Source organism: Nyctereutes procyonoides, unplaced genomic scaffold (genome assembly GCF_905146905.1).
Source record: "Nyctereutes procyonoides isolate TBG_1078 unplaced genomic scaffold, NYPRO_anot_genome, whole genome shotgun sequence".
Taxonomy (NCBI): domain Eukaryota; kingdom Metazoa; phylum Chordata; class Mammalia; order Carnivora; family Canidae; genus Nyctereutes; species Nyctereutes procyonoides.
This window is the reverse complement of record NW_026575044.1, coordinates 47,967,672-47,981,855: the sequence shown is the minus strand read 5'-3', so window position 1 is coordinate 47,981,855 and position 14,184 is coordinate 47,967,672. Positions and strand designations below refer to the sequence as shown.

At 44.1% G+C, this 14,184-nt stretch overlaps 1 protein-coding gene across 11 annotated transcripts in view; it reads right to left on the bottom strand.

Moving 5' to 3' along the window:
- Positions 1 to 14,184, bottom strand: part of MTCL1 (microtubule crosslinking factor 1) — a 131,458-nt gene that overhangs the window by 27,955 nt on the left and 89,319 nt on the right. For 10 of the 11 annotated variants that reach the window (XR_008664224.1, XR_008664222.1, XR_008664223.1 and 7 more), the window contains 2 exons: positions 6,571 to 6,801; positions 5,100 to 5,297 (listed from right to left, as the gene is read on the bottom strand). Coding sequence is in view for 8 of the 11 variants with exons in the window: in XM_055323585.1 (XP_055179560.1) it covers positions 5,100 to 5,297; positions 6,571 to 6,801 (429 nt within the window). In the remaining 3 variants the exon portion in view is untranslated. Of the gene's footprint in view, positions 1 to 5,099; positions 5,298 to 6,570; positions 6,802 to 9,208; positions 9,332 to 14,184 lie in introns of all 11 variants that reach the window. The other variant, XM_055323593.1, reaches the window with a different exon arrangement.

Genomic DNA, 14,184 nt, shown 5'->3' with positions numbered 1-14,184 from the left:
TGCCATTGGTATATAACACCAAAGTCTGATGTGCAAATAAAAATGTCTGAAGACTCAGCTGGGCATGATGCTTCTAAACTTTTTTGCATACAAAAAGCCCAGTAATGAAAAGTAATACTAATTGTTTCTAACAGAGGGTGTGTTAGATCAGGTGTGCCAATCACTCAACTACACAACCTTACTTGCATCTCCCATCAATCCTGGGCACATACTATTCCATTTCCTGTGTTACAGAGGAGGAATTAGGGCGTGCAGCAACATAGCATAGATAGGGTCTCCTGCTGAGAGCATGGGCTGCAGTCCAGGTCTGTCCCATCAAGGCTGGACAAAACAAGCCAAGATCTCTAAATTCAGGCATTATACTCTACCCAGGTTTTGTTTTATTTTTTTATTTTTTATTATTTTTTTTTAATTTTGCCTTAAAAGAAGCCACCTAAACTCTGGAAACAAATCCCCCCCCCCAATATCAATGGAAATAATATTAGTGAGCTATCCTGAAAGAATGCCTAAAAGTTACTTGCCTTACTTTTTCTCCCTGTGAGGGCCATTGCTGAGTAATATTTTGGGTAAAAAGATGAGCCTAATCAAGTTAAGAATGGAATGAAGATTCTCTGGGCCATTTAGAGGTCTTTGGGTTAAAGTCTTGGACACAGAGCTTTCTGAACCTTCTGTGCCAGGGGCCCAATTATGCAACCTTTTAGTTTATATATGTTAAATACAGGCCAATTTCAAGTAAGAAGACCAATTTTTCAACCTCTCCAAGATCAGCTGGTTGGTCTTCTTGCAAAGAAGCAGGATAAATGGCCTCACCATTCCCTTTTCCTCAGGCTAAGAGCATTTCAGCCCTTCCAAGCTCATCTCTCTTGGGTGCTTAAAATAATCCCAAAATTGGGATCAGGAGCTTGACAGTGCTATAAAATGGTAAACTTTATAAAAGGTTCAAGGCTGGGCTTCAGCCAGTAAGACTGCTACTCAAATATACAATAAATATTAATAGAAAGTGAAAAGGAAGTTTCTGGGAAAGGTAACACACCAAGATATTTGTGATGCAATGCCAGCTATTTGATAAAATCATTCTTACCTAAGATTTATAAGATAATGTGTTTCATAGTTCTGAGAAAGAGCTAAACTACCATCAACCACTTTGCTTATATATTGTATATTGACCAGCTGCTGTGGGTTGACCCACAGAAAGCCAGAGAGCCTCTAATTCCTATTCACGTAGGCTAGTCAGGAGTTCTAGAATGCTATGGTAGCTGTCCCTGACCCCCAACACAGGCATAGTTTCTATTTCATACTTATAAAGAGAGGGACCTCACATCCTATTCAATAAGTTATAATCCCAAGTTATCAGCCAAAGGCTTCAAAGAAATCAGAGCAGGTGTGGTGAAAATCAAGTGACCGGATGTGAATAAATCACTTATGTGCGAGGTTTAGGGTTTGTTACACACTCAGAAAAGCAGGTCATAAACTGCTGACCATGGCTGATGCTGGGAGGTAGAGAGACCCCTTTCCTGAGTAGCCTCCTAGTACTTGTGGCTCTTCACTCCTATGCCCTTGCTATTTGTGTGGTAACAGAATAAACACAAACACACAGCAAACATAAAATGTTTCATAACTATAAGCTCTGATCTGGTTCCTTTTATGGAGAGTTGCCTGTCTCCTAGGTGAGGTTATAAAGCTGTAGAGTCTGAAGAATAAATCATGATACAACATACAAAATTGAAGGTAAAAGTGATCCAGGCTCAAGAGGAGAAAAGAAAAGGTCAGGAGATCATATTTCTGATGTATAGGCCTTGTCTGGTAGAAGTGCTCTTTTTGAAAGCTTCCGCATCTTGGGCAAAGCAAAAGCATGGGCACCAAGGTGGGGTGACATCTGGGAGGCCTAGGGAGCCAAAGGCACTCTGTCTATGGGAGAGAGGCTGACTTTTACTGAGGGGAGCTTCTGAAGGCCCTAAGCTCTAGATGAGTCCTGGATGCATGAGTGACAAAGGTCCAAAGGAACAGACTCTACTCGGTCCTAGAGCTGGGTCCTGAGGGAGACTCTTTAGTGACCAGCTGTAGTTGCAGAGTAACATGAAACATAATTTCATTAGCTCTTACTCTGGATTTTATTTTTAAGATTTTATTTATTTATTCATGAGAGAGAGAGAGAGAGAGAGAGAGAGAGAGAGAGAGAGAGGCAGAGACACAGGCAGAGGGAGAAGCAGGCTTCCTGCGGGGAGCCCGATGTGGGACTTGATCCCAGAATCATGACATGAGCCAAGGGCAGACACTCAACCGCTGAGCCACCTAGGCGTCCCTCTTGCTCTGAATTTTAAATTAGGTCCTATATATGTACACAGGTGCTTTAATAAAGAATATTGTGTCACATCCCTGGGTGAAAAAGTAACTTCTCTTTGAGTAAATTAATCCAATACACAGATTATTAGCTGGTGGAGGCCCAGGGCCATAATCCTGGCACTATAGTCACCTTGCATTAAAAAATCTTGATTTCAGGGCAGCCCAGGTGGCTCAGCAGTTTAGCACTGCCTTCAGCCCAGGGTGTGATCCTGGAGACCCAGGATCGAGTCCCACGTCAGGCTCCCTGCATGGAGCCTGCTTCTCCCTCTGCCTGTGTCTCTGCCTCTCTCTCTCTCTCTCTCTCTCTCTCTCCTGTGTCTCTCATGAATAAATGAATAAAATCTTTTAAAAAAATCTTGATTTCAAAAAACAAAAAACAAAACAAAACAAATCTTGATTTCAGGAATTACTAGAAAGCATAAAATGCATATGTAGACTTAGGTCTCAAAAGCTTAACGTAAGTGGCCAGCATCCTGGAGCTCACTGAAAACTATACAGTAAGCTTTTGCATATTTACCAGCTCTTCCAGAAGGCTGGGCAAACTGAAAGTGCTTTCTGTTCTCGAGGACAATTGGGTTGCTATGGCTAGATCGCTGGTTCTGTAACTAAAAATCAGTCAATAGGGCACATTCACAGAGCCGAACATTTTCCAACCTGATAATTTTTTATGAACTATTTCCAAGGACGACTTGATACGAGTACATTTTTTTTTTAATCTCTCTGGATGGGATACATTTTGCCATCAACTGTGTTCAGCTGTGCCAATGTTCACCAGGACACAGGGCAAAGACCAAGGCCTGGGAAATTGTGTCACTTGCCAATTTCGCCTTGGGAAGGGAGGTAGGCCATGTTGCCCATTCTGCTTATCACCTTGGCAGGTTCTCAGAGTTTCTGAAAAGGGTGAGGCTCTCAGGGACACGTGTTCTTGCTCTTGCAGGCAGGCTGCCTCGCTAATACCCATGCCACGAAAGGGCAAGGCAAATCTGCTAACTGAGAATGTTCACTCCCAGGCAAGCAGCTGTTGTACAGTAGAGCTCATTAATCTCCTGTCTTCTGATGGACAGCGTTGTGCATTTAACTCCTACAGATGGATGGATGGGGCCATGACAGGCATGATTCTACCTGTCCCCACCATACCCTGCAGGCACCCCATGTGCCTCTACTGCACATTGTGCAAAGTGGGAAGTCACAGCTCCATCTCTACTTTTGAGGGGGACAGTAAAAACATCAGCTTTGGAAGGAGGAGGCAAAGAGAGATGACATTAAAATATACTGAATGGGAGGTTCCAGCTGAGTGACTTTACATTATTTTCCACCCCCAGGGTAACATTTTCCATGAGAATTGTTTAGAAAACCAGATGTGTTACATTTTTCCCCTTTTCCCATGCATCTGGACACATGCGTGGGAAACACCCAACACATGACCTCAGATGCAGCAGGTTTAGGGCTGAGTGGCAATCAGTGAAAGCTATTTGAGTTAATCGCAGATCTTTTATAGAACTGACATCTCTTTTAAAAATAATAAAAGTGGTACGCTTTAGAGGATTATTTGTGAAGTAGCATTTTATTTTCTAACTAGATCAATTGCTGGAAAACTCATTCTAGGAGCCAAAATCTCCCCAGGGACACTGGCACAATGACAAACTTCCTAATAACTGTAATTAAACATCCATTTGAAAGTATAACCTCTTTCTTGAGTCATATTATTCAGGGAAAATGCAGGGTGGATGGGTGTGCATAGAAAACAACTCTTCAGTTGTGAAAACCTGATTTGTTTGCAAAGAGAAAGCAGGCAGGGGGGAAATACACATATCCTCTGGACCCTGTGCTCAGACATCATGACTTTTCTCCTTTGGATCTGAGCCACAGTTCGGATGACAGCCCTCTACCACTTGACCCTCTGAGGCTCTGGGCTGAGGGAGGAGCCACAGTTGTGGCGTCCAGCACACAGGGAGTGCCCAGAAATGTCTGCGGTTGAGTGGCCATGGCCACACCCGGGCTAACTGTGTGCTTCAGGGCCACCCGGTCCTGCCCGTCACCCCAGAGCCAATGGCTTAGGGCTTGGGGCCTCCGGGTCTGCCCTACAGCACCCTCAAAGAAGCAACATAAGGTCAGAAAGGACTCAGACCAGAAGGTCTGGGAGCAAGGAAGCTTTAACACTGGGTCCCTCCTAGGGTCTCAGCACCCCAAACCCAACACAGCTGCTGTTTTGTAGAGAAGCGCAAAAAATCTGGGTGGCATCAATAGTATCTTTTGGTTTAGTAAGCAGCGGCTATCTGCTTAATAATTAATAAATAAACGTGGGCTTTGGCAATGTTAATGATGATCTCATATTATATACACTGAAATCCCATCTCTATATACGCTTTGATTTTTTTAAGTGTCATCAAATATTTTTACTTCAAGTGGCCCCAAAGAACCTAAAACACTTTATACATGTTTAGAATTAAAATGAAAATACTTTTTCTTTCCTTCTTATGCATTATGTTGCCAAACTGGTGATGCTGCCGATACCTGTTCCAATCTCCAATTGATCTGATCCTACTATGCTCCTTATTTATGCATGTAAGCCAAATGAACTCATGGGCTGACACTGAAATCAAGTCTTAATGATATGATTTCCAGCACAAATACAGCAACTAACAACTATAGGCAGTCAGAGTTTTTCTGCTCTGTGGAACACCAGCACATAAAATGAGACAACGCAGACATAGACCAGGAGTGTCCTCACCCAGGTGTGGGACCTCGACACTCACCTGCCTGTGGAGCTGTCTCCCATGTGTAGGCTGTAGTCTCGATCCGTGGTCACCAATCTGCACAGGGGAGTGTGGAGGATGCTCTCCCAGCGGAAAGCCGCAGCCTGGACTGTTGTCATCTTGGTCTGGGCCGTCCCCCTTCGGGTCCCCCTGCCCTCCAAGCTCACCAAGCCTGGGGAGGGTCTCTGGATGCTCGCTCTGAAAACAGCAGGAGACAATGATCTCACCTCCACCCAAATCCTTTGCTGTACAGCCTGGTTTTTATTATTAGAGGGTCATTCTCCACTTTCTAGCTTATCAATCTTGACTTCTCAGCCCTTTTCCAAATATGCCCATTTAGCCCATTGCACTTGCTGGCCAACTTCTTCACTTAAATAGCACACAGTCGGTACGTAACTGTGAAAGATTAGAAAAAGATTTTCTAATCTTCTAATCTTATCATTTGTGAGTTAATCTGATAATGAAACATCTTATGATTTATAATTATTGATTATAGTTATGGTTTTATAAGCTAGAGGAAGAGGAACTCCAAAGTACTGATCAGCAGGAGACTTTATAATCACATCTAGGCTTGGCTTAATGATGGTTTTCTATGTCATGGCTATTTGGAAGCAGGCTGAATTAATTTTGGAAGACTTTCCTTCCTCCCTGAAGAAAGAGAATCAATGTATCTTCCCCTTCAAAGGACGACTTAACATTACATACAGTGGAAAGCAGATAGGTCCTTGGGAGCTAAAAGGAAGCCAGCGTTTATGATGCCTTGAAGTAGCTGACAAAGGAGCCAGGTGTGTGGATGTCTAGAACACACCTGGCAGCAGCGGTTGGAAGGCAAGGCCCAAAGCAGCTTGCAGAGCTAGGGGTCACATTGACTGAATCAACGAGAATCAATCACAAAGCAAATGACTCTGTTCTGGTTCTGTGATGAATCTGGGGATGGAGGCATAAGAAGGAGCACAGATGCAAATTCCAGAGGTGGCAAAACTCTGACCCATCTGGAACCTAGCAGAGAAGACCCTTAGCAAACTGCATGGGCAGGAAGGGCTCTAGCACTGAAGAACAAAACTGAAATGGAGAGAAGAGAGAAAGATTTAGAACTAGGTTTGACAAATGAGCAAGGCAGCATGAGAGACTGACAGGACCTCAGGGTGACAACTTTCAGGAGTTCATAGGTCATAGCAACAGAAGAGTTCATAGCAACAGAAGAAATCCTTGCAGGCACATCCTTGCTGCATAGTGGAGTCAGACACCAGGACTCTGAAGACGAGGCCAAAGTCACAGCACAGAATTCTTGGTCTGATATAGAACTGGACAACCTGTGGCACTTCCCTTGCCCAGACTGGACTTGAGGAAAGAATGTGAACAGAACATGACCTCTGTGTGTAGGGTGCAGAGGGACAGCAGAGCCTAGTGGTCAAGAACAAAAGGGATGCAAATAAACTGAACTCTCCAGGGGCAGGGATGGGGCAGGTACCTCAGTGAAATCCTCGCCTTCTTCCTCCATCTGCTTCCCTTGTCGCCAGTGCCTCAGCAGCCATCTGAGTTTGACGTAGAAAAGGAAAATGTTCTGCTTCATAGACCGGAGCTCCTGCTGCATCAGGTTCCTCTCATCACTCCAGGTTTGCTCATGGAGGGTGTTCTGCAAAGCCAGGCTGTGCATTTCCAGTTCTTTCCACCTCAAGGCGTACAGGTGCTCCTCCTCCATCTTGAGGGGAAAGAGAGACAGCATGACAACAGCTCTTCTGATTTGCCACTCAAAACAAGTCTTTGCAAAATGCTACTCAATCTTTATCATTTTGCACCTGGGACATGAAACATAGAGGCCCTTAAAATTCAGCAAACTCCCTGAGATGTGTACTTACTATTTAGAAAACCTCAAGGCTTTTCTGGTTCAGAAGCAAACATTATTTCAAACTAAGGTGTTCTAATAAGTTCTCAATGTCAAGTCTCTTGTGGTGTTTTGGGATGCCTCTAAACTTCTTCAGGAAAATTGATTCTCAGATATATGGTTTACAGCTGACTTCCATGCCGATTCCATTTGCCCTCTGTCTGTGGGTTTGCAAAAGACACACTGTAATTGTAAGGTGGGGGGGGGGGCTAAGTGGAAACTCTTCCCCTTGGCTTCCTGAGCTTACTGGTGCACACAGCTCCCAGGAGCAAGCTGATGGAGGGGCCCACAGAGAGTGGGAGAGAGGCAGGTCGGGGAGGGGGGTGGGGGCAGTAGGGTTTTCCTGGACACAAGGCCCTCTGCCTCATATGGTGGACAAATAGGAAAGTAAGTTGAGAACCTCCTTCCACACTTAGGACTTCACAGTCCTATTAGCTACAAGTAACTCTTAGGGAAATACAGCATGCTGAAAAAGCAGAGTTTTCCATTTCTATGTTAAGTTCCTGCTTTTCAAGGTCGGTACAGGCACTCTTCCAAGCAATAAACAATGATTATGTCCACAATGACTAAGCAAAGGGGTGTGAATAAAATCTTATTGCACAGATAAGGGCACAAGAATAATATCTATAGTAGCTAAAGTGACAGGATGACAGCTTTCTGTTCCACAGACCCCCCCAAAAAAGGGGTTTGAATGCCAGCCTGTAGTTATCAGCTGTCCTCTCCTAATTCAACACTCTCTCTTGGCCAAAACCCAAGGCGTTGAGTTTTGTTTTGTCTTGTTTTCCCAAAGTACTGGATTAGGGCTCAGAAACCATGAGGATGTGACTATGGCTGCCTGAGGTCAATACCAATACGCCCTACATGTGAACACCAGTGAAGAGTGAGAGGTAGCTCTGGGAAGGTCCCGGGTCTGCACAGACACTTGTGTGCCACTGTCATAATACCAGATCTTTTTTTTTTTTTTTTCACTTCAAGCTGAGATAACACAAAATAGTGGTGATTTTAATTCATCATCTTGGCAGCTCTCAGAGTCCCACCATGTGTTCCTATCCCTGTGGGCACAAGAGCAGGATAACTGGGGAGAGGGGGTAACATACCATTTTGGAAATCAGCATTTGCAATTTACTTGCAGAATTACGTCAGGTCATCCACTGACTAGGAAGGCTTCAGTTTTCTAGGTAGCAAAAGGAAGCTAACTCAAGATGTGAAGAGTGAGCGCCTAGCTCATGGCAGGTAGGCCAGAGACACTGGAGTCTTACTCTATGGAGGCGCAGCCCGGGGAAGGGATGTTCTCTCGCCCTCTCATTTGCAGCCTCCTGGAAATGTTCCTTCCTGCCTGGCTCTGACTTCCCCACTGCCCTGGTTGCCTCCTCCTGTTCCATGACTCTAAGCACTTCCCAAGGCCCAAGAGTCGGTCCTCTTCCCTTGGGACACGTCAGGGAACACAGACCGGACCGTTTGCCTCTGAACAAGCCAGGATGACCTCTCACCCCCTCCAAACAAGGTTTGCAGCCCAATCTCCAACACACTCCTTTTATCCTAAATTCAAGTATAGACACACCTGGGACCTTGCCATTTTGCTATTAGCATCTGCAGGGATAAACTCACTTCTTTAACATGATTTTTGGTGCAGGAAAAAAAGTTAAATTATTTAGGAAATGAGTGCCTGTGTCTACCAATCCCTTCTCCTAGCAACTCTGGGAAAGGATTTAACAGATAATGGGTAATTGGCCAGCAACAGGTTATTCTAAGATAAGCTAGAAAAGTCAACAAAGCTGCAGTTCAATTAATGGCAGTTTTCTGAAGACCACCATTTAGGGTGAGTTGTTGTTATTTCCTATCAGAAAATTTACCTAACATTGAGCAAGTTTACAAATCTGCAGGACAACAAAAGTTATGGACACATTTCCCTGTCCAGGTCCTTAATTAAGGCCTATATTTGCTGGCTATGGCTGCAGGAAAACATGGGTTAGATGTTAGGAAGAACTTCCCAAGACCACAATGTAAATACTGAAAAGCATGGTTTAGAGGAGGAAGGTGGACAGTTCTCTTTGTGAGATGTCTGAGGGGCAGCTCAACTGGATGATCCTCCAGCCCTGGGAGCCCGGGAGTCCAGGAGCCTGTGTGCAATAGACAGCTCTCTTGCAAATACATCCTGTCATGTGCCTCCAAGGGGCTCCACGCTCAGAGCCCTGGCCGTGCTGAAATCGTGTTACATATTTACCTTCCGAATCTTGTTTGTAAATTTCTCTGTCTCCTCTTGATGCAGTCTGGTCGCCTGCGCAAGCTGACCCTGCAGCTCCTCTAGCGATACACTCTGTTCAGGTAAAACAGGGGGGCCCCTGAGCTGATCGGTGGGATAAAGGAAGGGGTTTAGTGGAGGCGAGAACTCTGCCTGACGTGAAGACGCAGGACAGACATCTGGACAAGCCAGGAACACACACGGACGACACAGTACGTGCGGGCACTGCAGCAGTGGAGTGAGTCCGCGGCAGCTCCCCTGAGGTCCTGCCCTGGGCTCTGGGGTCATCTGTGATGGGCAACCCCGGCCGCCCTCGTCTCTCACCTGGGAGACAGGTGCGTAGTGGTTGCCTGTCACCCGAACGTGGACTACCACAGTCCCCACCACCCAGGCTGAGAGAAGGGAACCAGGGTGCACCAGAGGTGGCCCTGCTACCACAGCAGCTGCTGGACAGCTTTTTCAAATGCTGGGGTGGTCAGAGCTGGTGATTATGATCAAGTTGAGAATGGCCAGCTCACACCAGTCATCTCTGAGATTCATTGCCCATTCAGTTCATTCCAGGTTGAGGCATTAATTTGCTCATAGGCTTTCTTAGTAGAGATTTTCCTGCCCCACAGAGAGTGTATTTGTTTCCTCTGGGCAGTCCTGCCCTGGGCACTCAGGATAAGTAGGGGTGGGGTGCCTTCAGGGACTAGGAACATCCTTTCAATTGCATGCACAGCTTAAGAGGAACTGCACAAAGATCTGCTTATTACATGTTAGCTCAAAAATAGTTTAAGAAATCTTTTTTTAATGCCCTTTATTGGTAAAGTCTACCTATTAGTAAAAGCCTGTCTTTTGTGCCTTTTATGTCCAAATGGTAATGATAGAGAAGTCAGAGCTACTATTTTTTTAAATAAAGTGTATTTTCGGGATCCCTGGGTGGTGCAGCGGTTTGGTGCCTGCCTTTGGCCCAGGGCGCGATCCTGGAGACCCGGGATCGAGTCCCGCATCGGGCTCCCGGTGCATGGAGCCTGCTTCTCCCTCTGCCTATGTCTCTGCCTCTCTCTCTCTCTGTGTGTGACTATCATAAATAAATAAAAAAAATTATAAAAAAATAATAAATAAATAAAGTGTATTTTCTAAGAAATGGAAACAGTTATATTAAAAATCTCGGGCACTGTTAAAATCAAAGCATGATGTTTCACCCACGTGTTTATGCTACTTGAGGATAGGGGTTCATAAACCCAGGGACCAGAGTGATGGTCACAATAAAAATAGATGTCATCCTATTGGTTCATTCTGATGAGCTCATCTGTTCTTTCTCACGGAGGATACTGTTCACCCATCCTAATCGGATGTGACTTAGGTTGTCATGACTGAAAATCATGCCCCAAGAACAGGAAATGTTGGTGGGGGAGGAAAGAGCAGATCTCTTCCTTTAGCCCAAGGGATGACCAGGAGGTCACAGGAAGGATGGAAACAGAAAATCAGAGACACTGGGGATTCACCAACTTCTGATAAAATTTTTGAAAGCTAGAAATTTAAGCTCATCCTACTTTCAAGAAATCAAGAACTACTGAGGATATTCTTGCCTCTTTGAGTTGCTCATTATTAGGGACAATTACTATAGACTTTTATCTACTGAGCCAGGCTTCCAGTTCTCTCTGAAAAGAAGCATTTCTTTACTCCAGTGACTAATTTCTTATTTTTAAGAGAACTACTTTACTGTTTTTTAACATGTGTGGTCCTTTACAGCAACGACTTAATCTTTTCTCTTGTTGGCTTGCCTTTCATACTTGTGAACACACTTACTTTGTAGTCTCTATCTGATACTCTAGAATCTGAAGGTCTGTCTTGGAGTTGAATCCTGCTGTTGGCCATCACCTGACTGTCACTCCAGGTGCTTATTTTTGGCTTGCGGGTTTGCAGTTTTGGATCGTGAGTTCATCTTCAGTGGGGAGTTAGGTGTGATCTTGTATGTAATGTGGATTGAGAATGTACCTCCAGATGGGGTTTGCGATTGCAGCAGCCAGTGACAGAACATGAACTTTCCTTTCTTGGGGACTCCTAGGTGACATCAGTTGGGGACTCATAGGACTTGGGGACTCCTAGGACCACCAGGTGACATCAGTTCAAAGCCGATGCTGGTGAAGCTGTCAGTATGATTATGCAGGGGAGACTTCATGTTGGTAGACAAGCTTCCCTCTACCAGCAGGCAGATGTCTCTCGGGTGAGACCTACACAGTGTGCAGCCCTTGGGGGCTCTGGATCATTGTTCTCTCTGTGTTGGGCCCAAGGCTCTGTCCCTGTGCAGCTATTAATAACAAGGCTCTGGGCTATCAATTCTGGCAACCATCCCCCTAACCTGCTTACCTAAAGCACAGATTCTGCTGCTCTGATGTTCACTTCTGAAATTAATTCCAACTCCTGAAGATTTTCCTAAATTTTGGGGGAATCCAGCTACATATTTAAAAGGACATTTTATATTTTATGCAGCACTTGATTCAACAAGTATTTATTGAGCACCTATAGTACTCATCACTGTACTGGGGATTTAGGAGGATGTAGAAATGCCCCCAAATCCTCACCCTCCTGGGGTGTCCTTTCTGGAGGTTTAGGTATTTTGCACAGGAGTGTCTTCAGGTGACCTAGGCTACTCTCTTCCCAGCTTTACTTTTTAGGTATTCATTAGTCTGTACATTTAAGATATAAAAATCTTCCATATTTTGATGCATCTGATACTAACCCAAGGCTCCATATGAATAGACACTGAAAAAAGTATCCTCAGGAAGACTTTCTTACATGAAAACCAAAGATCTGTTAATTTAGTTTCTATATATTAAACTAAATGAGGTAGTTTGGTTTTAATAAATAATGTGCATAAACTGTTTTTATTTTAAACAAATAAATGAGTCTCATACTTCAGCATTGTTTGATTTAAAAATGTGTCCCTCTGTTAGAACCACATCTGAAGGGTCACAGAAAAGGACCACTTAAGTCCTGTGAAGTTGTTCACCTGAGGCATCAAATTTACCTACAGTGGCTCCGCATCATCTGCGGAGACTGCTTAACAACAAGAACTGTTAGAGCCTCTTCATCTACTAGAAGTTTTACTTTCCTTTATTGCCCATTTTTGCTAATGGAATTTTAAAACTCCTGCAGACAAGTAACTGTTCCTAGCTGGGATGCTGTCACTCCAGTGTTACAAAAAACAAAATACAAACAGGCTATGGTCAAAGTTTCAGTCCAGAATTATTTTACTGTCATATAACTGCATCCAACCACATCCATGGGGAGAAAGTGTTCCCATGACACATCGATCTCCTCTAGAAAATAAAGTCTTCCCTTCATCACCAAGTTCCCAAAGTGTTGCTTCTAAAAAAACCATCCTTTCCCCAACTTACCTAAGATTCTGGTTATACATCAAACAAATTGACCTCTCTTCGAAGTCAGTCTATTGAAACAAATACCATCCTCAACTTGATCCCAAGGCTATGGAGATGTACCAACCTTGACGTCACAACCACCTTCCCTGGCAGTGTTCTGAAAGCCACTGCCCATGCTTTCCCCGCAGTTGGGTCCTACACCAACTGACAGTGCTAATTTCCTGGACATCTTCAGAGAGAGTGGCTTATAGATCACTTTCCACACTTAAGAAGATACCTGCATTACCTCCAAGCAAAAACAGGGATGTTTTTCATTACAGTCCCTATAAACAATGCTACTTAAATATTAGGATTCTATTCTACTTCTATCTCCAGGACTTCATTTTCTGGTGAGTTCCATTTTGTTCTGGCCAGTTTTGTTACTGCTTCTTCCAAAAGCCATATATGAGATCAACACATGTGTCCACATACTTGGCATAAAACCCCACGTCATTTTATCGTGGCTGCTATATTCACAGCTGGGGCATGAGGAGTCACAAATGCTTCATGTGCATTGTTGATTAAGGGATCAAAGGAGGAGCTAGGGAAAAGAGCTCTTTGAGATTTCTGATCTAGAAACTCAATCCTCTGGGCACAGGTTTGGTTTCATTTATGTCTGAAATGTGACCAGTGCCCATGCTTGGCCACTTCTCATTCAGGACTATTTTTAAGGTGCCCTGCACATTCCAAGCTGCACATTCTATGCACTGCTCTCTTTTAACAAGTTAGAATCTCTTAGCAGATCTGTCAAAAGCCACAGGGAGCAAAGTCAGGGAAGAAATCTGGTGCATGGTAGGAGAATCTAGTTAACATCTACTGAGATGAATAGGCGCCAGAAATATCTGTCCTTCTGAAGTCTGTTTTGTACCCCCCCTGAGCTGCTAATTTTGGTACACTTGCATTTAATGGGTTAGTGGGTATTAGTGCATTCTGACGTCAGCTTTTTCTGCCTATAACTGTTTCAAGAGTGCTGGGTGTGGATCATCCTCTCTCTTCCTAAGATTAGCATATACACTATCTGAGCAGTAGGCCTTCTGTTGCACAGATTTGTCATCTCCTGAAATTCTGGAGTGTTACAATGTGGCTTTTCTTTCTCTCCTTCTTGGTGCTATCGCTGCTAGTGGTACTAGTACTGGAAGTAGTGGTTTAATCTGGCCCAAATGTCCATATATCCCAAAATAACAAGACATCTTCTCTCCTCTTACTCCAAATATGAAAATCTATAAGGTAAAAAAGCATAGAAGGCATCTCACACATGGAACTTGAGAAATTGATGCTTTTTAAAAACTCCAGCTTAAATACAGCAAGTTTTTTTTCCTCTTTTAAGCTATTGATACTAGGTGTCCTATCAGCTCCCAACCCCAAGAAACTAAGGACAGACCTAAGGGAAATTCACACATGTGTAGTAGTAATTGGCTTGCACCAACAATTAGTTAATTTCAAGGACAATGTTAGAGGAAGTAAGAGCACTGCTTGAGGCATGTTGGCTTCAGTCTTGGCCTCATTCTAGATCCAAGTGACCAAGTGTACCTTTCCTGCACTTTTGGTGGT